The sequence below is a fragment of the Chiloscyllium plagiosum genome, unplaced genomic scaffold (assembly GCF_037043375.1).
Source record: "Chiloscyllium plagiosum isolate Xiang-an unplaced genomic scaffold, Cpla_swu_hap1 HiC_scaffold_9, whole genome shotgun sequence".
Lineage (NCBI taxonomy): Eukaryota > Metazoa > Chordata > Chondrichthyes > Orectolobiformes > Hemiscylliidae > Chiloscyllium > Chiloscyllium plagiosum.
Window position 1 is genome coordinate 64,491,963 of NW_028270147.1, and position 27,854 is coordinate 64,519,816.

Here is a 27,854-nt window from a genome sequence, read left to right on the forward strand (position 1 = left end):
TGGTGTCATCAGCAAACTTACTAACTCTACCTCTTGTGCTCACATCCAAGTAATTTATATAAATGACGAAAAGTAGTGAACCCAGCACCGATCCTTGTGGCACTCCACTGGTCACAGGCCTCCAGTCTGAAAAACGATCCTCCACCACCACCCTCTGTCTTCTATCTTTGAGCCAGTTCTGTATCCAAATGGTTAGTTCTCCCTGTATTTCTAGCTCACTACAAGATAGAAATGCTTGCCTAATTTTTAGAAAGCTGCAGAGACCTTGAGATCTGGGATCTTAACACTAAAGTATAAATGGATAATAAATAGGTAGTGAGCATTTTGAGTTATTTTAACGTATTAGAAAGGGCTTTAGAAATACATACCATTGTGAATTGCAATGTTACGGCATGGATTTTCTACCACTTGTTAAAATTTCTCCTTTAGTTGTAAGAATTTAGTCACTCTTTTTCCATTCAATGATTGCATGAACAAATGCAATCTGTCCAAATTGCTGAAAGTTTTGACTTAAGAGGGCATTGAATATGAAAAGTCTCTTCTGCCTACTAAGCCTATTTTCTTCTCCAACATACAATTTAAAGGTCAACCTTTACCTGAGTAATATATATTCAATCTTACTTATATATCTACAAATGCAGGAAAATTTACTGATCCTGCACACTACATCCATTTTATTCTATGTATTTCAACATCTTTGTCTTAGTAATGTGAATTGAATTGTTGTAGACGTTTGTTGCTATAAATTTTAACTTGTGTTCTTTTTATAGTTTATTTTTAAACTAATAAAGAAACAATAAAACATTGTGATAAAAATCTAAGTAAGTCCTTGCAGATTGTTTTTCTTAAAATGTATTCCCCTCTCCACAGAGAGGAAATTTCTATTTTCTATTCTGATGGACAGCTCATGCTTTCAACATTTATGGGATCTATGAACAGTTTCAAATTCAGTACTTTCAATATATACATTTTTCTCTACATAAATATATCATATGGGATGCCTTTTCTCAACAAATACACATTAATAAATAGTGTTTTCTAATTCATTGTGCTTCTCTCAATGAGGGAAGGGACGTAGACAGATATTGAAATCTCACAAGTTGCATTTCTTAAGCTCTCAGAAGCCCATCCTTGAGGGTCATTTTATGATTTTTTTTACAATAGTTAGCACAAAAATTACTTCCACTAAGATTACAATGTGTCGAATAGATGCTGGCCAGGGATGGATTATTTCCTCCCCCAGATTGCACTGTAATGTAGTAATGGAAAAGAACATTTAAGATAAACTGAGAATTAAAGGAACAATGCTTGCAAAATAGAGACAGATTTTAATTTAGTCATTAACAAGTTTAATAGAATAAATACTTATTTGTTAGGAATAGATTCAGCAAAAGAAGCCCGAAAAGATAGAATTGAGGAAGAAACAATATAATTTGTACATTAAGCTGAAGTAAATAAATAGAAAGCACAATGTGTTTGACCTACCTCTAAAGCTTTATCTCTCTCCTTGATTCGCTCTCGCAGTTTATCTACCAGCATATCTCTTTCTTCTCCACTTTGTTCTTCATTCTGCTGGCATTCAAAGAGTTCAATATATTGCTGCGAACATACCAAGATAAATCCTTGATGAAATGTGATTGCCTTACAACAGAATCCTTTCTTACTGACATCTGGCTGTGATTCCAGCCCAGGTTGCTTGAACTAAAATTTCTCTACAAGAGCTGCTAAAGTATCGAAGTGAAGAATTGACGTTATGTCAACCCATCTTTCAACCAACATAATGTGCAGGTATAAAATCCCTGTTATAATTTTGAAACCAAACTTACTCATTCACTGTCAAGACAACTGGTATCAGAACAGTACCATCTTTTTTCAATATGCCCAGATTTCAGGAAGATGGAGAAAGACTGCTTGGAAAATGTAATTGGCATTTTTATACACTGACCTGTTTTTTGCTGTAGACATAATACTGAAACTAGGCAAAAGTGAGGACTGCAGATGCTGGAAATCAGAGTCTAGAGTAGAGTGGTGCTGGAAAAGCACAGCAGGTCAGGCAGCAACCGAGGAGCAGGAAAATCGATGTTTCAGGCAAAAGCCCATAATACTGAGACTTTTAGTGGTGACCACTATTAACGTGTAAATCGGACAGAAGTTTCCAGCAACTTAAATTCAATGTCGAAATCTAGAAGTTACATTCCAAGTTACTCTGCTTTTAATTAAAAGTGAGAGACTCACTATCACCTTTCTTTCAAGGAGGTCAGAAAAAGGTATGGCGTGTTCAATCCCACATAAGCAAATATTTTAAGAGTGATGAACTCTTAATTTTATGTCAATCAGCTTCTTCAGCATTGGGAATCAAGTATCAGAAGCATACAGTTGCACAACTTTGGATTTTAATTGTTTCTGAAACTACAAAAGGAAAGTTTCTTTAAACTATTTTACTTCTAGTTTATTCTCTCGCTCCGTCTCAATTCAGAACTTCTTGCTTTCTTTATTTTGCTCTATGTACATTATATTACTTTGAATTGAATATTCTAACATGCATTTCCTGGTTCAGATTTGGCAAGCCTCAGTCAGGACTCTCTAATTTTATGGTCAGACAGAGACATAGTTGCTTGCTGTGTCCAACTGGTACTGGTTCTGCTGTAGGGGGGTGTTTTGCCAAAATGGATTTATAATCACTATCAGTTCCAATGCAATAGCCCATAGAAAGTCAAGACAAGACCAAATGTAATGGCATTGTTCAATCACTGCTGACTACAAAATCAGGTTCATTTTCTGATTTTAACCTGTTAAGCCTAGTACTAGTCAGGAAAGCACTTTTTGACAAATATTATATAAAAACCTGTATTTCTGCAGCACTTTATCACATCTTCCAGAAATATCCTAAAGTATCTCACTTACAAAGACTTACTTAAGTTAATTTTTAAAAAAAATTTATAGGTAAAAGCAGCAACCATTTTCAGACAAATGTTGCATTGAAATGAATTAAAATTTATAAGGTTCTGAAGAAAAGTCATACGGGATTTGAAATGTTAACTGTTTTCTCTCTCCACAGATGCTGCCAGACTTGCTGAGTTTCTCCAGCACTTTGCTTTTATTTCAGAATTTATTACAGTTTATAGTCTTTGCTTTTGTTGGTTGGTGGACAGGTGAGAGCACTCTCTTTTTTTAAAAGAGATAGCAATATGGAATCTTTAATGTCCATCTGAATTACTAATACAGACAAACTGTCAATACAGATAGTATTCATGAATGCGTACTCCCCAGCACTGCACTGAGGTGTGATCTTGGCCCAGAGTGAGGACTGAACATACAATCTTCTGCCTCAAAGATAAGGAATCACCCAAATGACAATGCTGGCATGCACACTTTATTCAAGAGGGACTTCACCAACTTGGCATCTGAACCATCTACCAGAATACACACAGGTGTTGCTCTATCAAACTACAATTTCGACTCTCCTCACTTGGACTCTGTCCCGTCCTCAGGTGCCTAACAGTTAGCTTTCTACACCCAAGTGCCAAATGACATCAATACATGGTACAAAACTAAAAGGAGGCAACATCATGCTTCTGACTGTGATCTGGTGACTTCCCCAGAAAGTGAAAGTGACCTGAAAAAGACTCAGCTGTAATACAATCAGTAACCGAGATGTTTGAGCACTGTGCATGCTCATCCACCAATGAAACACAGGGATTTCAAGGAAGGTTGCAAATACCAAACAGCACCATATCTCTACAAGAGCTGAGAATTCAAATGTGATGGGGAGGAATGGCATAAAAAAAACAAATCAATGAATGAAGCCAACGGAAAGAAGAAGTGTGTCTATCTATATGGCAGAGAATAACTGGATTGTGTCACAGATATTCCAGGGTTGGGTGCCTATTTTCACCTGCAAGAAATGTTCCTTGTCCTGTAACCGCTCTTTCAGGCACTGGATGTTCTCCTCCTGGACAGCAACTTCACGCTGATGCTCTCTTTCCAGGGCCTGATAGTGATGTTCCTTCTCCACGTAGGCCTGCCGGACTTGTTGCAATGTGTTGTGCAGCTCCTGAAAAATATTATAAATAACTAAAATTATTGGTAGCCTCCCACAAAAGGAATACAGATTCTCTGCATCAATTAGCAAATCATAAAAACAAAATAGAATTAGCATATATGCAACAAAATTAAAATTAGCCACAGTATCATGGACCCAGAAACAGCAAGAACTTAGTGGGAAATCTACATCTACAGTAGATGGTCTTTTGTAATGAAATTTTAGAGCTGGGTGACTTGGATATAGTCAAGACATTAGATTAGGATTAAATTTGATTTATTATTGTCACATGTACCAAAATAGTGAGAAGTATTATTTTGCGTGCTAACCAGACAAATCATATTTTAAGTAAGTACATCAGGTAACAGAACACAATATAGTATTACAGAAAAGGTGCAGATCAACTCATATATCAGAAGACTGTTTATAAGTCTGATTACAGCAGGGAATTGGCTATTCTTAAATCATTGGTATGTGTTTTCAAACTTTTGTATCTTCTGCCCAATGGAATAGGGTGCAAGAGGGTATAACTGAACTAGGAAGGGTCTTTGATTACGTACGCTGCTTTCCCAAGGCAGGGGGACATGTAGATGGAGTCGATGGAAGGTTTGCGTAATGGACTGGGCTGTGTTCACAACTGTCTCTAATTTCTTGAGGTCTTGGGAGGTATAGTTGCCATATCAAGCTGTGATGCATCCAGATAAGATGTGCTCTTTGGTGCATCTATAAACATTGGTAAGAGTAATTGTGGACATGCTGAATTTCCTTAACCTTCTGAGGAAGTAGGGGCGTTGAGTCACAGGCTGCAGAGGATTCCAATTTCCTGATTTTTTAAAAAAGTTTTGATTCATGGGATATGGAATCACCGGCTGGGCCAGCACATATAGTCAATCTCCAACAGGAGGTGATAGTGATAAACCATCTTCTTAAACTGCACCGCTTGGCACCCTCAGGGTGTTATTAGGAAGTGAATTCCATATTTAACCAGCAACTGTGAAGAAGTAGTAATATACATCCAAGTCAGGATGGTGTTTGACTTGAAGGGAAACTTGCAAGTGGCAGTGATCCCTTGCATCTGCTACCTTTGTCCTTCTAGATGGTAGAGATCACAGTTTTGGAACTTGCTGTTGAGAAGCCTTGCTGAGTTACTTCAGTGTACCTTGTAGATTGTGCACATTGCTCCACTGCATTGTGCAAGGGAGTGATTGATTCAGATGGTGAACCGAGCACCAGCGAGCCAGCCTTGTCCTGGTGTTAAATTTTGAGTCTTGTTAGAACTGCATTCAACCAGATAGAGGGGCAATATTCCCTCACACCCTGACTTATGCTTGTAGACAGTTGACAGTGAGTGGGGGCCTGGGGGTAAGCTATTTGCCACAAAATCCCTAGCTTCTGACCTGCTCTTGTAGCCACAGGATTTACATGTCTGGTCAAGTACAATTTCTGGTAACCCCTAGGATGTTGATAGTGAGGGTTTCAGTGATGACAATGCTGTTGAATGTCAAGCGGTGATCGTTAGATTCTCTCTTTTTGGAAACAGCCATTGCTTGGCACTTAAGTAGCAACATTCATGTCACATTTGTGCCACTCATCAGTCCAAACATGGATTTTGTCCAGATCTTGCTTTATTTTCTGAGATGTGATGAGAATGTTACTGAGCACTGTATAGCTATACTGAAATAGTTTGGTTAGGGTTGCAGCTATTCCTGGAGCACGTGTCTTCACGACTATTGTCAAAATTTTGTCAAGGTCAAATTCTTTGCATTATCCAGTGTCTTCAGCCATTTCTTGATATCACTCAGAGTAAATCAAATTGGTTGACTGATGACCTCAGGAGATGGCCAAGATGGGATCATTCATTCAGCTCTTTAGGCTGAAGATGGACGCAAATACTTTAGCCTTATCTTTCACATTTATTTGCTTAGCTACTCCCTCATTAACAATAGGGATATTTATGGATTCTTCTCCTCCTGTTAGTTGTTTAGTTTATGACTGGATGCGGCAGGACTGCAGAGCTTAGAACTGATCCATTGCTTGTGAGATTGTTTAGCATTGTCTATTACATGCTGCATCCATGGTTTATTTTATCCTATTTTTAACCAGGTTGATCCCTGATGTTGCTCCTTGCATACCATCTTGCACTCAACATTGAATTAGGGTTGACCTTCCAGCTTGATGGTATTGATAGAGTTGGGAGTGATGCCAATCCATGAATTTACAGATGGTGGTAAAGTACAATCCTGTTGATGGCCTCCGGCACCTCATGAAATAGTTTAGTGTTGCTATTTCTACTTCAAGTCTGTCTCTCATTTAATATAGGGTGGTGCCACTCAATGCAAAAGGAGGTCATTCTCAACATAAAATCGGGACTTTGTCACTCTCACTAATCTATCATGGACAGATACATCTATGACATGCAATTTGGTGAGGACGAGTTCAACAATTTTTCCTCATTGGTCTCCTCACTACTTACCACAGATCCAGTCTAGCTCTTATGTCTTTTAGGGCTTGCATATCTTGGTCAGCAGTGGTGCTACTGAGCCACCCTTGACGATGGGCATTGAAGGCTGCCATCTGGTGTACATCCTGCGCCCTTGAACCCCACTTGGAGGAGGTGCTGAGGGTGGCAACATGGAGGAGTACTGATTCATTAGCAGAGGTAGGAATAAGAGGAGATCGACAAGAGGTTCATCCCTTTCTTTAGACCTTGTAGCAGTTTGATACAACTGAGTTGTTTGCTAGGCCATCTTAGAAGGCAGTTAAGAGTCAACAATACTGCAATGGATCTGGAGTCAGAAGTAGGCCAGCACACACAAAGATAATAGATTTCTTTCTGAAAAGGACATTATTAAAGAAGACAGACAATCAACAATGTCTACATGGTAATCATTGGGTTAGCATTTTAATTCCAAATTGTAGTGAAGATTGAAATTCAGTATTTCCCATTGAGAGATCAAATTCAGGTCCCAAGAACATTAGCCTGGGGTTTAGTTTAATAGTTGAGTGGCATGACCACTGAGTATTGCCCTTGTGTTACCCAGAAGTTAGAGAAATCAAAACCTATCACAGATGGGAAATTATATAACTGTCCCCCCAATCTCTCAGATTTACTCACTTCGTAATCGCTGAACACCTGACACCACCTCAAGTAGTCTGCCCCTTGCATGCATTCAAATCAGCCCAGATTCCTCACTCACAACCAGAGCCTTTCCTGAACACTGTCACCACGGATCTACCATTTGCCTTGCACTCAGGAGTCGAAGCCCCCAAGATACCCGAACCTCCTATCCCTCATGTTTGACACTCCTGCACAACCCAACTTGCACCTGATCCACCCTACTCTCTCGCCTACTTATACAGCACCTGTAATCTTGACCCATCTGCCTGCCACCCTCCCCATTCACCTGATACTTAATCCAGCCTTGCATCCCCCAGCTGGCACCCTTTCACCTCAACCACCCAGCTGCCACTCTACTTCAGCCATTCCCCAGCCAATATACCCCTCACCTACATTCATTACGCAGCTTGTCAAATTCTGGAATTCGGTCATCACTGCTGTGAAAAAGGGGTGTGGTTTAACCGCCAGTGCTGATCTTGCGCTGTGTGGAATACTCCCAGATCAGGTTTGCTGCTCATTTCTCAATAGATCCAAATTGAAAGTTCAGGCCAATAACAGTGAACTCTGGAAATGATAAGTCAAAGGAGTGGCCTAACAATCTGATGGGGATTGCTACTTCACCCGAGTTAAGCCCATTGTTCTTGTTCTTTCTAAACACCTTTATTTTTTGTGTTGTGCACAGCCTGAAGATTCAAGTGTGACAGCCATTTAAAGTCCTTTGCATTTTGCTTAAAAAGGCCAAGTTCTACTTGGCCTACATAGGAACTTCCAAGGTGCTATGCCATGCAGATTAGAAGAAAATTTCCTATGGCCAGCTGATTGTTTCTTTGGCTCAGATAGGAGTTGCTCACGGGGACACTGCAGAAACCCCAACTTAGCGGACTTTGAAGGAATTTTCTGGAAATTGAAAATTCTGCTTGGCAATTCCCTTATGCTTGGAAACAACTGAAAATCTCACATTGCAGAATTTGGACGGTGCTGCTACAGTTCAGTACATAGCTACTCAGGAAGTGTTACTCTTAAATACTTAGCCTATCTCCTAGGTAACTAATAAATGAGTGGTCAAATTGAATCTCTCATTGTCAAATACACTGTGCCAGATTCCCAAGTCCTCCAGAAACTAATCTGACATCTCCCCACTTCCCCAAATCTGAAATTCCCACAACCGGTCCTGACTCTCCTACACCTCCCAATCCCCAAACACTGCCACCAAACCCAACACTACACTCAACCTCAAATCAGTATTGCCCCCCCCCACACCAATCTACTCTAAACATGCCAATACTTAACTGGCACCCATTCCCGATCCACCTGGCACCCTATCCCATACTCACCTGGTGTACTTACTCTTCCATAGCATGTCAAAGTGACTTTTTGTGATGCTGGACCTTTAAATTACAGAACGTCAAAAAGGGAGCGTGGCTTCCCTTCCACTGACAGGGTCTAGTCAGAATAGAAGCATGGCTCCACATTTCTGACCAGAATCTCCCATCAGAAATGCTCTTTTGTTTTGTAAAAAAGGAGCAAAGTGGTAATGTGTGTATGATTGTCACTCCTTAGAAAATCTAGCCCATTTGTTCTCCACCTCAGAAACTTGGCTTCAAATCTAGCCAGGCTATGGTGTGAAAGTCTCATTTGTCTCAGTTATTGTCAATATGATTCCAAGATTTTCTTGATACCATTCATTGGCACAGATGATAAGTTGAGGTGAAGGTTCTTTTCTGTGGATTAAACTGTTGAAGTATATTGAAATCTCTATTATATATTCAGTGTGGTGCAAACTTTCTGATCTAGTAATAGTACAGGCATTCCTCAACTTGAAAAACAAACATCAAAAGGTGTACTGGACCAGAAAACAATCTTAACTATTACACTTTCCTCGTATAAATTGTATCTTTGGAAACACCAGATGCTTACTTGATTGTGAGTGATTGTAGCTTCCTTCTGCTGATGCATCTCCTTGAGTTCAGTCTCAAGAAGTTCTTTTCTCTGTTTGGCTTCAATGAGCTGGTATTCCTTCTGCCGAAGTAGCCTCTGCTTTTGCTGCAACTCCAGCTGATTGGAAAAGGAGGCGTTTTGCAGTTCCAGCAGCTCAGCTTGTTGTTGGGCATGTGGTGGTACCAGCTGTCCATCAGTACACTGACAGGATGCACAACGCTGCACCCAGAGAAAACAGAAACACGTACAGAGTGGAGAGGAATAAGGAATAGAGAACACACATAAATTGTAATGAGGATAAAACAATTTGAGTTTTCAAATCTTGGATACAATTCTTTACCTCAATATTGCTTACTTCAACATTACTCCTCATGCCCACTGAACACTGCCTCCAAACTCAAAACAAAGACAGATAGCTCACTTTCAAGACAGTACTTCCATTCAGCCCAATTCAAAGGTGATGCCCTTTCATTCAGCAACCTGAGCACACATTTAGTGCCGTCAAGGGAGTGACGCATTGTTGGAAATGCTATCTTCCAGATGAGATGTTAGAACCCTACCTACCCTTTCACTATCTGAAGAAAGTCTCATGATATCTTCAACACCACTACAAACAGATTATCTCATCATTTATCTCACTTCTGGTTAGTTTGCACAATATCCCTACGATGATTAATACACTTCAAAGTAGTTAATTGGCTTTGAAGCTTTCTGGTGGGTCCCAAGGTCAGGACAGATACTCAGTAACTGCACATGCTATTTGAAACCTCCCTATCCTGCCTCATGGAATTAGAAGCAGAAGCAGCACTAGTTCAAAATTTTTGGGGCAGCACGGTGGCTCAGTGGTTAGCACTGCTGCCTCTCAGCACCAGGGACCCAGGTTCAATTCCAGCCTCGGTCGACTGTCTGCGTGGAGTTTGCACATACTCTCCGTGTCTGCGTGGGTTTCCTCCGGGTGCTCCGATTTCCTCCCACAGTTCAAAGATGTGCAGGTTAGGTGAATTGACCATGCTAAATTGTCCATAGTGATAGGTGCATTAGTGGAGAATTGGGGAATGGGTCTGGGTGGGTTACTCTTCGGAGGGTCCGTGTGGACTTGTTGGGCCGAAGGGCCTGATTCCGCACTGTAGGAATCTAATCTCAAAGAACTTAAAGATGGCATTTCCAAAGAACTTAAAGATGGCATCACTCCCTCAACTACATTAAATGCACTAGTGCATTCTTTCAATATGAACGTCATCGCAGTAGCCAAAAGCTGCATGGTGGGATTACTAGCAGCTTTTTAATCACAAGATGATGTCATACTGCTGGCTAAAATACTCAAGTAAATGATCCAGCTCAACGTAGAAGATCAGGACTGTGTGGTTACTTCTTAAAGTGCATAAAATACAAGCAGAGTTTGCTGTACATGAATCCATACCACCTTCAATCAACACCACAAAAACAATGGGAGGTCACAGATCTGAACTGTTAAACGTTTTTCTCTTTACATATGTTGTCTGATCTTCCAAGTATTTAGAGCATTTTCTGTCCTAATTCTACCAAAAGCTCAATTATTTTTCATCTTGTTGATTATACAGGGAGAGTCATTTGAAAATTATAAGTTCACTTCTAAAAATTCTTCCTGCTGTGTAAGGTCCTAATCATTGACCCTAGGTTTCCTTTTGGAAATGAAAGAGTAACAGGGGTGAAAACTGGGTTGCAGTTTTAAAAAGTTTTAGAATGAGAAATGAGGGATATAATGAATTTCCATGAGGATTTCAACTAAGAAGCTGATGTTGATATCAACACAATTGGATAAAAAAGAGGCATAAGAGTATCTAGGACAATATACTTGAAGATTTACACAGAATGAGAGCAAGAATTATTTGAAGCTGATTTGGAACAAGACAAAAAAAATTGAAATGCGGATGGTGGAGATCTGAAACAAAAATAAGTTCCTGAAAAAACGCAGTAGGTCTGGCAACACTTGTGGAAAGAAATCCGAGTCAAAACAGCAGATCCAGTGATCCTTCTTCAGAACTGATGGTAGTGAGAAAAAGGTTAGTATATAGGTTAGTATATATGCTGAAAATAGGGTGAGAGGAGGTGGGGAGGAGTGAACAATTGTGGACAGCCTGGGAGAATCAATAGCTGCTAATGGTCTCCTCTACAATGGAGAGACAAAACACAGACTGAGCGACTGCTTTCCAGAACACAAATGATGTGTCTGCAAAAATGATGCTGAGCTTCCAGTTGCCTGCCAATTTAACACACAACTGATGTGCCCTGGCTAACATCTCTGCCTTGGGCAGTGCTCCTGCAAAGCTCAGCATAAGCTAGAAGAACAGCTTCTCATTTTCTGCTTGAGGACCCTGCAGCCTTCAGGTCTCAATAGCGAGTTCAATAAGTTTAGTCTGAGCATGTTCTCCATGTCCCTCCCCTATCCTCACACAACCAGGCCATGTTGTCACATGGGCTGCTTATACAACCAACCCACGGTCAGCGATTAATGGTCCCCATAAGCGGCTTTTGATTCTCCCAGGCTGACCATTACCCATTCCTTAATATGCCCAACTTCTGATCTATCTCTTTGGGCTCCACCTATCATGTACTCCTCCCCCTCCCCCCATCCCATCTTCAGCATTTAGACTATCATTTCCTACCTACAAACAGTTCTGAAGAAGACTCACTGGACCCCGAAATTTTAACTCTGCTTACTGCCAGATCTTGGATCAGAGTGGTGCTGGAAAAGCACAGCAGGTCCGGCAGCATTCTAGAAGTAGGAAAATCGACGTTTCGGGCAAAAGCCCTTCATCAGGAATTCGTGCTCCTCAGATGCTGCCTGACCTGCTGTACTTTTCCAGCACCACTCTGATCTAAACTCTGGTTTCCAGCATCTGCAGTCCTCACTTTTGCCTTACTGCCAGAACTGCTGAGTTTCTCTAAGAGTTTCTATTTTTGAACAAGCCATTCATGAACATTAAATACAGAATTAGAGAAAAGGCAACAAATGTTTGAAGTATATCCCATGGCTATTTAAATTACCTTTTTATTCATTACCTACCTTCAGGTTTTCAACCTGACATCTGTGAAGCATTTCCCTCAATTTGGATTGATTCTCATTCTGACCATCGATGACACAATAAAGCTCTTCAACCTAAAAGGGTGGTTGAGTAGGGGATGAGGAGGTGACAAACACATTGTTATTATTACCAGCTAAAAAACCATTAATTACTTGAAGGCTTTATGGCCATACTTCCAGGGAGAGAGTTTCCTCTGGTTGCAATTTCTCACATCAGTATATCACAACAATTCTACTGAAGGCAGTAAAGTTTCAAAAAATTCTCACAACAATTACAAAATTGCTAACACAGCCTGCCCATTTCAAAATGGCAGTTGTTCATATTAGTCAACCAATACTTATCACATTCATCTTGACATTCCTCGGACTCTAGTATCTAGGCATCAGTTTAAATGAATTTAAACTAAAACGAGGCAGGAAAGGATCATGTGAGAAAATACGTGGCAAATCAAAGGCAACCAAAGAGATGATAAAACAGAGTTGCGTTTTGAGTAATGATAACAATGCAACAGGAGAGGTCAGAAAGTACAAAGTTAAGAATGCAACAATAAATAAATAAGAGATTGAAAGAAATGAAAAAAAAGTTAGAAGTTCTGGATATATATGCAGACAGCTTTGGTAATAAAATGGATGAATTGTGAGCTGAGACAGAAATAAACACACATACCATGATAGCTATTACCAGAGACATGGTTGCAGGGTGACCATGAGAGGAACCTAAATCTTTAAAGTTATTTGATATTTTGAACACACCGGAAAGCTGGAACAGGTGAAGGGGTAGCTCTGTTATTTAAGAATGTTATTAGTATAATAATGAGAAATGACCTTATTTTGATACAGTAGGATGTATAATCAATTTGAATATAAATAAGAAAATGCAAAGGCAACAGATCATTTGCAGGAACAATTTGCGGGCCCCCAAATCATGACTTCAGTGTAGAACAGTGTACTGGAAGAAATAATTGGATTATGGAAGGTATCACAACACTCACATGTAATTTTAATCTACATGTAGATTTGGTGAACCAGATTGGCAAAGCTTGCTGAGGAATTTAATTTATAAAGCATATTCGGGGCAACTTCTTAGAGCAGGCTATTTTAGACCTGCTAATGAGCAAGAGAGACAGGATTAATTTATAACCACATGGTAAAGAAGCCTCTAGGTGACAATGATCATAGTATGTAGAATTTTAGATTCACCTCGAAGAGCAGTTTGGTTCTAAGATTAGTGTTATAGTTACTTTTATTCACATTTACAAGGATATGAAGGCACAGCTCGGTAAAGTGACTGAGATGGGTAAAATGTAGGACAATAAACATGCAGTACAGATGCAGGAGAACTTTAATAACTCAATAAACATTTATGCAAGTGGGAAAGAAAGACTGATCCCATTTCTAGATCCCTTTCCAACTGAAATTGTGGTAATCAACAAGCCAGGCTGTTTACATACATACAGTAAGCAGCCAAAATTATAATCTTGTTTAAAAGATTGCGTAGTTTGCAGACTCCAATAGATAATTGGCAGCTATCCTGAAGTGAAATTAAATGTAGAATTCCGCTGACACTTTGCTTTACCAATTTGTTGCCAGCATGTTTAAACAAGTTCTTTTTGCTTTTAACCCATTTACTTTGCCTGTGAATGCACATGGCACACAACAAGTTCACTTAACTATTATGCCTGCAGTCTCTTCTATCAAGACTAATATTTTTATGATGAGTTGTTAAGGTTTCCTGATGAGTCTGCTTTTGCAAATATTGATAGGCTGCTGTCAGAGTGGAGCCTTATTAGGCTTGAGCATGAATTTAACATTACCCTTGAAAACAATAGTTTCATTATTTTACATTGTCCACTGCTGGTAAGACAGTGCCAACAGCAGTGGAGTGTCCAGCTCCTGCAGCGTCAGCATCAGCACCTGTGAAAGTGCTGCACAATTTCCACACCATTGAAGGAATATACTAGAAGAAACTAACTTGAAGATTGAAGTGGATGGTGTTACACTGAAGAGGTCGATTAAGTTTATCTATTTAGGGCAAGTGATAACAGATGTGATGCATAATTCAGAAAAAGGATAGAAATTGCCAGAATGTTTTGGAAAAAAACTTCAAGCTTGTAACAAGGTAAAATCTCAAGATGCTGCATTCAATCCACTTTTTGTTTGCCTCAAATACTTAGACAATGAATAAATATCCATGGAAGACAAGACAGACGTCTGAAACATGGATGCCGAGGTATATGCTAAGAATTCCACAGATAGACCATAAAGAGGTGAATTTTCAAGAAATTTCAAGACTAAAGAAAATCTAAGAAGTGACATCAACAGAAGAAAATGTCACTATTTTGTCTTTTGATTGGAGCTGAAAAGCTACAAAGAACTTTCCTCGGAGGCAAAACGAGGGCATCAGAAAGTGAGGTTGACCTGAATGGTTGGATGCTGAATGCCACAGAATGGGTGCAGGGGAGCTATTGTGCATTGATTAAGATGACATAACATAGCGAAGAGTGGCATACCAAGACAACAGATCTCCTGGCAAGGATCGCTACTCGCAACAGCAAGAAAAGCTTAAGAGGAGAGCTAATTGTATTGAAAATTTGGGGATTTTAACAGAGGAAGAAAAAATAGAGAAATATTTTCCCCTGACTAATGGGTTAGTTATCAGTGGGATCACAGATTTAAAATAATTAACAAGTGTTCGAGAATGGAAACGAAAGAGGAGATTTTGCACAAAAAGGGCTGTTGTGGTTAATAGATGGTGCAACCTGAAATGGTGGTGGAAGCACATCCATCACACCCAACAATGAAATGGCAAGTATGCATTCATTTGAAGATGATTAATTTGCATGATTAAAGGGAAAGTTAGGGGCTCAATTCAAGAGCATTTTCAAGATGCTGGTACAGGTCTCCCTTTGATTCAATAAGTAGAACAGCCTTTGTCTTGGATAACAAGCCTGAAGGCAGAGCAGCTGGAAAAACATTCGGAACCACATCGGGAAATGTTCCGAAAACATCCATACTCTGAAAACGTTTCTCAAGAGCTGAGTAAGGATGTGTATTAGCCGTTCACTGGGGAGCCAAGCTGTACATACAAGTTCTAAGGAAGGGTCACCGGACCTGAAATGTTAACTTTGATTTCTCTTCATAGATGCTGCCAGACCTGCTGAGCTTTTCCAGCAACTTCTGTTTTTGTTTCTGATTTACAGCATCCACAGTTCTTTTGGTTTTCACTGCATATACAAGGCTCTGATTGGAGATACTTAAGAGGACTTATTGACATTTCCCTAGCTATGGTTTAGTCCCCTCCTGTCTGCAAAGGCCACCAATAGTCTGCAGCATTACAGGGGTACACCAGAACCAGATACGCTATCACCTGAAGAGGAAGCTGACATCTAGAAAGGCTGCCTGCTTTGCTCCAAACAGTCATTCAGAGGGGTTAGCCTTCCATTTCATCAGATGCATCTTGTTGGCCTGTCTAAAAAGACTCTTGATCACCTAATCAGCACAGCAGCGTTCGCCCATCCAAGGTTACTGGTGCTTCAGAGCTGCCAGCCTTTTACTTGGCTAGCAGCACTGGAGCCTGCATTTTCCCTTCAACTGAACCGTGTGCTCTGAACAATTAGGAGGCTTCCTCCAGGATTATCACAATGCACTCTCACTATCAGCAAGTATGAGCTTGGGACCCACATTTGGGCCTGATCTCAAGGTTTGCAAGAAAACTCAGCTTAAGGTTTCATTCATTCCCATCAATTTTTTTTTTCATTCCATTCAAACATATATGTGTGACACTTACTTCCTTCTCCTTGCTTCTCAAAGCCTCTTTCAGCTCCAGCTGGGTTCGATCCTGCTTCTGTAGTGTGTAACGCATTTCCTTTAATTCACTTTCCATTTCTCTTAGATTCTCTTGCAGCATCTGGGGAAATAAAGTCACAACGGATTTGCCGCATGCACTAAGCATGGTGAGAGAAATGTTATTTAAAAACTTTACTCTTTTCTTTATTTTTAATTTTTAAAAGCATTATTATCCAGACTAGACTTTTGAGGGGGGCGGGGGGAAGGGGTTTGTTACATTTTTTTCTCCACCATCACCCCCACCACCCCCTCTACACCCACCCACCACCATCTGTTTGATGGCTATTTACTAAAAACTCTGAGTTGATGGGAGACTTGACAATGAACTTTTAAAAATTCCACAGAGCACTGTAGAGAATCTAATCTAATCTAAAGATAATGAGCTGGTTTCAACTGTAATAGTATAGTCTTGAAGAATTAAAGACATATACTTCAGGGCTTCCCAAAGTGGGAATTGGGACCCAAAATGATGGACTCAGAAGCAGCAATGGCTGACCCTCACCTGTTCTGATAGGTCTTTTCTTTCCCCCTTCACTGGTTATCAAAGGATCATGTCAGTTTTCAAGCCTCAAAATGAGATTACATCGAGAAAAAATTTAGGAAGCACTGACATCGTGGAAAGATGCATCCTACTCACTCCTTGAACCATTTTAGGGAAATAGTTGAAGTCTAATTGTAGTTCAGTCTGGTATTTTCTTGTACCTTAACAGCAAGGTTGTCCAACCAGTAGTATTAGATTAACATGTTTCCTGACACCTGTCAACATGGATCCACAGAGCAAAAACAGCTTTGTGCTCTACATATTACTTATGATCTACTGGCTAGTCCCGATAAAATTATACTGTACCTGAAGATTTAGAAAGGTCCAACAGTTTCTTGGAAGAATACGTATTTAATTCAAAACGTGAACTGCTGCTCTCACCATAGATGCTACCAAATGTTTCTGTTTTGGTTAAGACTTCCAGGACCTGTACTGCTTTGCTATGGCTACAGTAATACAGTACTCCCTACTGGGTTATAAATCCAAATCAAAACAACAATATCTGTGAGCAGCATCATCATAAATTGCTCACCTTGTTGGCAGACTCAGTCTCCTGGATTCTGCCCTGCAGCCCATGTACCTGGGCCTGGGCTTTCTGTAGTTCAGTGACACATTGTCCAGCTGCTGACTCATACTGGTTCAACTGCTGCTGCTGCTCCTCAATCAGGTTCTGAGGAGAAAAAGAATGGTCAAACATTTAATTAATTGTTCAAATATTTCAGCAGTGCCGTCATGCAGTCACCAAGTATCTGCCTAGAGTTTCACTTATTTCGTAGTAATTCCTTCCATTATTTCAAACTGTCCATTTTGCTCTAAATGAGGCACATGTAACAAAAAAAACTCAGTCATGATCCTACATTGTAACATACTTCATATTGTGTTATTTTATGCATGACAAGGTTGCTTTTTATTTAGCACAAGGAATGAGAGTGCCAATGGCGAGACCAGCCTTTATTGCCTATCTCGAATTGCCTTGAGAAGTTGGTGATGAATCTTCTTTAACCAATGAAGTCCAGGGATGGTTGCCTACAGTGCTATTGGGAATGAAGTTCCAGGATTTTGACCCAGTGACAGTTCAAAGCCAGGATATTGAGAGACTCGGAGGGGAACTTGGAAGTAGTGGTGTTTCCAAGCAGCTGCTGCCCATGTCTTCTACAGTCAGCAAAGTAGCAGGTTTAGAAGGTGCTGTTGAATAAATTTATATCAAATCATAACACAACTTAGTAATTGAGAATTTTGATGCCTTTAAATCTGGCAAAATGTAATTGAGCATTCAGTCGGACGTTCATTACTCTGGATATCACAATGGCACAAAGAGATCTGACAGTGCTGAAAACAAAACAAAAATCTCTCCAAATACTCAATAATTCACACTATAATAGTCAGATTCATAAATATTCAACAGTGTAGAACATGAGAACAAATGAGTTGAATGTGTTGCTCCTCTGCCATACATACATTTGAATCATTGAAACCCAACGAGTAACAAGAACCTTGTTATTTTCTCCTTACCCTGTCACCAACACATAGGCCACTTACTGTTATTGTGGAGATCAGCTAACTCAGGACAAACTAGGTTTTGACCACACGATCCCTTGAAGAATCACATCACACACTGTACTTAAACAACTGAAGCAGCAAGGTGTCCCTATTTAAATCTATTTTATCAGCTTGCACAATACTGACAGAGCACAGGAAAAATCACCATGGAATATTTTGCCTGCTTCTTCTGAACTAAATGCCACTCATGCGAGTTGAACATCAGCTTTTTTTGTGGCTTTTATTCTCAGCTTGTGATAGTAACAAATATGAGCCATGGCTGACTATCATTAAATGGAAATGATCACAATAAATTTAATTAACAAACACAATGTCTTGACAGCAGGAATAAGTGTTACAACTCTCAGCCAGAATCGTAGAAAGTAACAAAAAGGTGTTTGCATGCTCACCAGCTGATCTATTAATTTTGTCATACCAACCTCAACCATTTGGCCCCAATACTCAAACATCACCATACGTGCAGCTTCCTAATCTGAGACAGACTTTGAGGGAAAACATCTCCTGCACAAGAAATGACTTCAAAACCTGACAATGTTTAAAATTACTAAGTCCATGGATGTATCTGTCTATTTAATACTCAATGTTATGGCTCCCCATTCTCTGATGGATTGCAAGAATATGAAATTAAAGATCATTGGGATGACTCAAGTGCAGACTAAAATCATTGTAGCTGACATTAAGATTGCCACCATTTGCATCAGGAGTGTTACCCAGTTCAGATTTATCCCTGGATGACAAGGAAAACATGTTTAATGTTCACCAAGTCAATCAATGGCAAGTTTGAGTAGTTGAAATGTGAAATCATGACTTAAGTTTGGAGGTCTGTTTATTGCTGATATAAACCTTATATGCATTTCATTGGACATAAAAGTAGGGGAGAAAAATTAATATTGGGTTTGCATCTTCACTTATTGCTGAAGCAGATCTAGGCAACAATCCTCAGGGCCTCCCAAATGTGTAGATTATTGAACTGACAATCATTCGGATCAGCTTCTCTGCTAAATGGATGAGACTGGGTAATGGTGCACAGTTGCTACTGAGCATTCAGTGGAGGTAGCATTGGGTAAGTTGAATAAATTGAAAAAGAGGTATCAGAATACCCTGTAGAGTTAATGTTCTCATTGCTAGCTGAAACCATTACAAATGAAGACTTGTTTACCACTGAGGTGAAGAGAGATCTCAGCAAGTTTTAGGCATTTCGTGACTCTTCTTTCTTAAATTTTCAGTTGCCTCATACCCTGCTTAACCCCAGGCTCACTGCTTACAACTAACTAATTGATGTTCCTGCACCTTTCTCTCTTGCAGTAGAGGAACCTATCAGTTGAGATCTGACTTTGTCTTGTAATTGTTTTAGGAAGCCAAGAGCAGACAGGGCTGCTAATGGACACTCTTAACACTTCTGTAAGCTCTCTGAAAGACAGTCAGACTTCGTGAATAAAAACTCGAGCAAAGTAGGAACATAAATGTTAGTTTGAAATGAAGAAAGGAATTATATAACCACTCACAGTATAATTGCTTTCCTTAAAAAAAATGAATGGACAGACCAGATTGGTGTGGAAATGCACTACCTGTATCCTATGCCATTTGGCCTATAATTTTTCTAGGTTTGATTCTTCATGTAAATTGATTTTGCTGTTTTCATTAAGGTAGTGATGAGGATGGTAAAGCTGAAATTAATGACCACAGGCAAAATTCCACTTTGCTTTCGGTAAACAGGCATATGTAGAGGTGAATTAATAATTAGCTCATGGTGATACCTCTCCCACATTGAAAGGACCTGTCAAAATTCATTAGCCAAGTTCACACCAGCATGCTTGCATCATAGCATATGTCAGCAGCACAGTATATGTTAAGAGGGCATTTGACAGCAATGTCATTATCTGAACAAGTCAGTCCAGTGATTGATGGATGATGTCAGTAGCAAATGCCGCATAGCATTGCTGAGTGTTGGTCTTTTAAGCCCCATGACATTTCTCAGAATGTTGAAATTTATAAGTGCAATAGAGAATAAGAAAGATGCTTTAGAAGCAAGAAGTATTTTAGTAAAACATATTTGAGAGCAGTTATTAAACTGTAAGATCTTTTTTAAAAATATTTTTTCATGACAGTATGAATGGCTCAGCAATTTTGGGACTGAAAACAAAATATCTCTAAAAATGCTGCCTGATCAGTGAAAGAAGCAGAATTAATGTTTAGGGTTAATTTATTAGAATTACATGATTGAAAACACAAACATGACAGACTTGTATTCAATATTGGACATAAACCTATAAGTGGATATATAGCTGTTTCTGGATTTAACAATTTTATATAGTCTTTGTATAAATCTGCAGTATAATTGTTAATCATGCATTCATTCATTCATGGGAATGTGGACATCACTGGTAGGAAACCATACTACCTATACCTAATCAGCCCAAAAAGTGTGTTTCTAAGCTATCTTCTTAAACTGATGCAATCTGTGTGGTGTAAGTCCACCCACATACGGTTAAGGGAGTTCTAGAAGTTTTACCTAGTGTCAACCAGTGATATGGTTCCAAGCCAGTATGGTGTGAAAACCAGAGAGGAATTTACAGAGGGTGGTAATTTTGGGGAAGTCTGAGTAAATTACAGGGAAATGGTAAGGCAATAAGTCAAGGTGAGAGAGAGATCACAGGTCTGGAAAGTACTGTTGAAAGAGCCTTGAGTTACTGTAGTGCACAGTAATGTTATTAGCAAAGTTAAATTGCCCTGAAAAAGCAGTACTCTCAGGTGACCAGAGGTGTTAAATGATTCCTTGATCAAATGGTGGAACACTGGAAAGAACAGTAACCTCTGAAGGAAATATAACACAAGGATAAATTAATTGGATCCTTAACATGTCGTGTATGAGGAATACACCCAGGAAGAGAATTTACACCACTCAATGTTACAGCTCTATCTCTGACCTATACTTTCTAATAGCGAAGGTTAATTGTCTCTTCTTTTTCAAAGTAATCCTTGCCTATACTAAATCTCGGTCAGAAATCAGAATGGTTATTTTCTATTCTACTTGCTGGTCAATGTTAAATATTCAGGTGTTTAACATTGTCCAAAGTGAAGCATAGAACAGACAGTCAAGTGAAATGACTATTTTCAGATTTATGAATCTCTCCCAATATTTTCTGTGAAGCATTTTTGGAATATGACAAGGATGTCATTTTAATTTAAGATGTTATTGACATCAACAACCTGCATTTTCCACTTTTATTTTAGGCTCTGGGTGTTAACTGACTCTTTTTTTAAAAACAGAAGTAGATCTGCAACCAGACATTCTATACCTCAAATCTGTCTGATGGACAGAGAGGTGGTAGGTATGACAAATCCAGGGTGAGGAAAGGCATTAATTAGGACAAATCAGATGGTCTTTCGCTCTGCACAATTTGCCAAATTTGAAATTGCTCAATGCTGACACTTGGTTACACATTCGAGAAGGAACATCTATCATCTGGATGAACACAAAACAGTAATCACCGTGTAGTAATGATTTTTGCTGATCAATTTCTAGCATGAATGGTTCACAGACATGTTCACACATCATTATGATAATATAAAACATTCAAAGCCTGATGTGTCATTTTCACAGCTTTCACTGGCAAGGGTTCCAAGACATCTACAGAAAATGGGGAGGGGGAGCAAGTGAGAGGCCGGTCACCTGAGGGCAGCACGGTGGCACAGTGGTTAGCACTGCTGCCTCACAGCGTCAGAGACCCGGGTTCAATTCCCGCCTCAGGCTGACTGTGTGGAGTTGCACGTTCTCCCCGTGTCTGCGTGGGTTTCCTCCGGGTGCTCTGGTTTCCTCCCACCATCACAAAGATGTGCGGATCAGGTGAACTGGCCATACTAAATTGTCTGTAGTGTTAGGTAAGGGGTAAATGTAGGGGTATGGGTGGGTTTCGCTTCGGCGGGTCGGTGTGGACTTGTTGGGCCAAAGGGCCTGTTTCCACACTGTAATCTAATCTAATCTAATCTAATCTAAAATGTGGTATATTCTCAAAAGGTGGTATTGGGGTGTTTCTGGAGAGCAAGCTGCCTCATGCTATTTCTTTTGCTGGACTCTTCATCCCTGGTCCTGATGGAAGGGATCTGAAGATGACAATTTCCAGCCTATTCTATCATTTGGAGTGATGTAAGTATTCTTGCCAATATAGAAATTGTTGGTAGGGGATAGCATGTTTAAGGAGATCAGACCCTTATCTGATCTAAGAGTGATAATCCTAGATTGCAGTATTGCCTGTCCAGTGCCAAGGTTCAGGATATTTGCTCAGATGTGCATGGAAGTAAGAGGATATGCAATAAGTTGAGTTTGGTGACGGAAGTCATGGTGGTGGTGGTGGTTGTGGGGGCGTGTCTGAATATATATCAATAGTCTTGGCAAGTTTGGGGAATAGGGTTCTAGATAGGCTATATGAGGAGCTTTGTACTAAATACAAAGCAAACTCACAGGTAATAATCTTGGATTCATTATCTAAGCCACATGCAAATTGCTGCAAGGCAACAATTAGAAAAAGGAATGCATGGCTTAAAAAACTAGTGTGGAGAAATGAACATAGAACAATTGAAATGAGTTTCAATTCATGAGGAACTCAAACTAGTAGGATGGGCTAGAACTGAACTGTGTAGGGCTAATCCAATGAGTCGTATAGCTAGGGAAGTACAGAGGGTTTAAACTAAACAGAGATGGAAAGAGATCATTTTGGAGAAGATTGAGTTGTGTCACCATATTCTTACCAGACCATAGGGGTTGCTCTCTCATTAGAGAGAGAAGCGACTGGTAGTGATTTAACCTGAAGGCCACCAGACCTCAGGCAAGGGAAGAGTTTGAGAAGGAAAGTCCTTCATGGTAACCTCAAACCAGTGATGGGAATTGAACCCATACTGTTGGCATCACACTGCTCTAGAAACCAACCATCCAGCCAGCTGAGCTAAACCAATCCCCAGAAGATTGAGTAAATTAAAGGGAAATATAAGGCAGCAATAAAGGTAATGATAATCAGAGAATGACATGAGACTAAAATTATAATAAGAGTGTGCCAGCAGACAGGGTCAGAGTTTACAAAAATAATTAAAATAAACTGAGTTAAGGGCTCTGCATCTGAAATCCTGTGGAATTTGGAATAAAGCAAATGCACTGTCAGCCAAAATACAAATTCATATATATGACCTGACAGCCATGTCAGAGATGTGCCTACAAGGAAACTAAAACTGGGATCTTGATATCCCATGGATACCTGACATTTAGGAAAGGCGGGAATTTGGGAAAATGTTGTCGGTTGACTCCGTTAAAGACAACATTTGGGCTGAAGTGATGACCCCCAAGTTTTAAAGTTTGAAATGTAGAATCAGTTGAAGAAACAGCAAAAGTGTTTACAGGCAACCTAACAGCAGTGACAACGAAAGTCATAATATAAATCAAGAAATGAGAGGTACTTGTCACGGACAGTGGTACGCATATGGAATGAGCTGACAGCAGAAGTGGTTGACGCAGGTACATTAACATTTAAAAGGCATTTGGACAAATACATGGTTAGGTAAGGTTTAGAAGAATATGGGCAGGGAAACAGGGTTAGTGTGGATGGACATTTTGATCAGCGTGGACCAGTTTGACGTGAAGAGCCTGTCTCTGTGCTTTAGGACTTTATGATTCTAATCAAGGATAAAACAGTAATCATGGAGGATTTCAATGTATATATAGACTGGGTAAACCAAAGAGTGGTAATGCTGTGGAAGACAAATTCTTGAAATGTATATGAGGTTTTCTTTTAGCAGAATACATTGAGGAACCAACTAGGGAATAGGTTAGTTTAGGCCTCGTATTGTGTGAAGAAAAGGGCTAATTAATAACTTTATTGTAGAAGGAGCATTTAGGAAAGAGTGACCATTATACAAAAGCATTCCTCATTAAGCTTTCAAGTTATGTATTCAATCAGAAGCTAGACTTAAATCTAAAGATAGAAAATGATGAGACTTCAAGGCACAAATTGACCTCTGGTAGATTGGCAGACTACATTAAAAAGGTATGATATGAGACAGGCATTGCTAACATTTAAAGGACTAATACATAGCGTACATTAAAAATGCATACCTCTAATGCATTAAAAAAGCAGGGACAATGTTTTAACAGTAACCAACAAAATAAATTAAAGGATTGCATTAGACAAAAGGAAAAAAAAACTATAAAGTTGACAAAAGAATGGTAACCCTGAGGACTGAGAATAGTTTAGAATTCTGCAGAGAAGGTCCAAGAAAAAGAAAATAGAATGAAAGCAAACTATCAATAAACAAAAATGGATTCTAAAAGCTTCTATATGTATGTAACAAAGGAAAGATCATCAGAAACAAGTGAGGGTCCATTGCAAAAACAAAGTCAGGAGAATTTATAATAGCAGATAAATAAATTACAGAGAAACTAAAAAGAAAAATACTGTGTGTCTGTCTTCAGTGACAGAAATATAACAAAACTTCCCAGAAGTAATGAGGAACTGAGAGACTAAGATAAAAGAAGAAATGCAAGAAATGTTAGTTAAAGGCCAACATTATATGAATTGAATGGGACTTAGGGTAGATAAATCCCCTGGATGGTCTATATCCAAGTATTGAAGAGTCAGTTATTGGGATAACAGTTGCATTTTATGGGGGTATTTCAGTGTGTGTGTAATCTAGAAATCTGGACAAAGCAAAGGCTGGTCTTCCAGGACGGAGAGAGGAATTTCTTCACTGACAACGAAGAATCTTTGGAGCTGACCACCCAGAGGGTTGTGGAGGCTCAGTCATTGAGTAGATTTGAGACTGAGACCAAGAAAATTCTACATCTTAAAACATTAACAGATACATGGATAGTGCAAGAAAATGGTGTTTAATAGAAGACCAGCCATGATCTCACTGAACAGCAGAGTTGGCTCAAAGGGCTGAATGCCTAGTCATAGAGATGTATAGCATGGAAACAGACTCTTTGGCCCAATGCCGATCAGACATCCCAAATTAATCTGGTACCATTTGCCAGCATGAACTCCATATCCCTCTAAGCCTTTCCTATTCATATATCCATCCAGATGCCTTTTAAATGTTGTGGTTGAACTGGCCTCCACCACTTTCACTGGCAGCTCATTCCATACACGCACCACCATTTGCATGAAAAAGTTGCCCCTTAGATCCCTTTCAAATCTTTCCCCTCTCACCCTAAACCTATGCCGTCTAGTTCTGGACTCCCCCACCCCAGGGAAAACACCTTGTGTATTCACCCTATCCACACCCCTCATGATTTTATAAACCTCTATAAAGTCACCCCTCAGCCTCCGATGCTCCTTTTTCTTTTGATCAAAGTAGACAGAAATTTAAATGTGTAAATTACAAACATTTTTACTCTAAGAGACACTGGGACAGGTGACACTGTCATTCTGATCCTTTCCTCAGACATCTGGACTCATATGATATAAAAGTATGCCCTTTCCATGGGTGGTAACTGTTGTTCTTCTCAAGATAGCACAATCTTGCTATCAAAAACTGGTAATAATTAGCAGTCTCAATCGGAGACTGATATGGGAAACAGAAAATTTACACTTTAACCTCAAAATCCTTTTGACACTTTTCAGTCAGCACCGTCCCCATGACTTGTCCTACCTGCCAATCTTCCTTTCCACCTATCCACTCCACCCTCCTCTCTGACCTATCACCTTCATCCCTATCCCCATTTACCCATTGTACTCTTTGCTACCTTCCCCCACCCTCCTCTCTGGCCTATCATCTCCATCCCCACCCCCATTCACTTATTGTACTCCATGCTACTTTCTCCCCACCCCTACCCCCCTTCTCATTTATCTCTCCCCCCTGCAAGCTCCCTGCCTCTATTCCCGATGAAGGGTTTTTGCCTGAAACATCGATTTTCCTGCTCCTTGGAATGCTGCCTGACCTGCTGTACTTTTCCAGCACTACTCTAATCCAGACTCGACTTCAACCGTATTGGTTGAGAGAGCAGAGGAAGTTTTACTCTGCAACTAGCTTTGATAGACTGGACTTGAAATGACTTGATGGTGGAATTTGGGTTTTAATTATAGCTGGCTGACCAGGCAAAAAATCAGAAGGGGCAGTTAAAAATGGGATGGGGTGGGGGATGACATATTCTCTTTGGAGTCTAGACCTTGCTGACTATAAATTTTAAATGGCTGGTGGCAAATACACCCATCCCAAGGCAGTCCTGTCTTTTTAAATAAAATTGATCTTCGATTACATCATTGGGGCTGGATCTTGTGAACCCGAAGCCTAAGCAATGCAGCAGTCCCGACTTCCCTACCAGGCTATACCTGCCAGGAACAGCAGCTAAATTCAGAACAGGTTCAGCAAACTGTGGCCCTGGAGTGCTCATTTCGACCACATGACAAGGTCTTCAGTCACCCCCTTTCCTCTGAACTTAAATTCCCCCAAGTGCCAACAATCAACTGGCCTGTCCTGGGGACCATTCTCCTGTGTTCCCAATGTCAGGTCCCTACTGCCCAATTTTAAAAGCCAGACAGTCATTTCCCACGAAGCTCACTGCCATTATGGCAGGAAAGTAGGAAAATGACAGTCTAATGAGACCAACCCATTAAACTTGGCTGAACCGATTTACTTCTCCAGGGCAAATCATTGACTGTTGCCTTCCAGGTGGTTACCATCTACAGCAGGAGTCATCCATTCTCCGATACTGATTTCCCTCACTTTTTTTTAAGATTAGATTAGATTACTTACAGTGTGGAAACAGGCCCTTCCGCCCAACAAGTCCACACCGACCCTCCAAAGAGCATCCCAACCAGACCCATTCCCCTACATCTAACACTATGGGAAATTTAGCATGGCCAATTCACCTAACCTGCACATCTTTGGACTGTGGGAGGAAACCAGAGCACCCGCAGGAAACCCACGTAGACATAGGGAGAATGTGCAAACTCCGCATAGCCTGTTGCCCGAGGCAGGAATTGAATCCGGGTCTCTGGTGCTGTGAGGCAGCAGTGCTAACCACTGTGCCACCTTGCTGATGACCCTTCTTTCTAAACAAAAAACTAATCTCCAATATTTCAAAAGGAGATTTACTCCAAGTGACTAGAATGATAAATCGCTTGATGCAAGAGGCTGCATTTTCACCAATGCCAATGTTACTTCTGTGCATGTCCTTCAATATTCTTTGGGCTGTCACTGTTGCTAAGGTGGACACCCAAGCCTTTCAAAGCCTACCAAAGATCTAGCAAAAAAAAATGGCAGAAGAGCAAAAATAAAAATCAGCACATTAGGACTTCACAGAATGCATTAAATACTTCACAAACTATTTATCCATGTCAATCAGTATCTGTCACTGGACCACTCTCTGATGGCAGAAAGTTTCATTCTAATGGTGCACATGAAAGCAATAAAAAAGAAAAGCCTTAGGTTTCACATCAGAAGATGTTCAACAACTATTTATGCTGAGATAAAAGTAAATTACAGTGAATGCTGGAAGTCGGAAATAAACACACAAAGTGCCAGAGAAATTCAGCAGATCCGGCAGCATCTGTACAGAGAGAGAGAGGCTTAATGTTTCAAATTCACTGACTCTTCATTGTCGTTGGACTTGAAATGTTAACTCTGTTTCTCTTGCTACAGATGCTGCCAGTCCTAAGAACTTTTCTAGCACGTTGTGTGTTTATTTGTGTTGAGCTACAGGGATGGATAATTAAACTTTAAAAACTGAGTAACTAAACTAAAATACTCAAATGTT

The 27,854-nt window shown here is 40.0% G+C and overlaps 1 protein-coding gene across 13 annotated transcripts in view; it reads right to left on the bottom strand.

Annotated features, from left to right (window-relative positions):
* Window positions 1-27,854, bottom strand: part of pde4dip (phosphodiesterase 4D interacting protein) — a 256,882-nt gene that overhangs the window by 140,382 nt on the left and 88,646 nt on the right. For all 13 annotated transcript variants that reach the window (XM_087990719.1, XM_087990726.1, XM_087990715.1 and 10 more), the window contains 6 exons: window positions 17,082-17,219; window positions 15,950-16,069; window positions 12,145-12,237; window positions 9,078-9,317; window positions 3,896-4,054; window positions 1,486-1,599 (listed from right to left, as the gene is read on the bottom strand). In XM_087990719.1, the coding sequence (XP_087846845.1) occupies window positions 1,486-1,599; window positions 3,896-4,054; window positions 9,078-9,317; window positions 12,145-12,237; window positions 15,950-16,069; window positions 17,082-17,219 (864 nt within the window). The remainder of the gene's footprint in view (window positions 1-1,485; window positions 1,600-3,895; window positions 4,055-9,077; window positions 9,318-12,144; window positions 12,238-15,949; window positions 16,070-17,081; window positions 17,220-27,854) is intronic.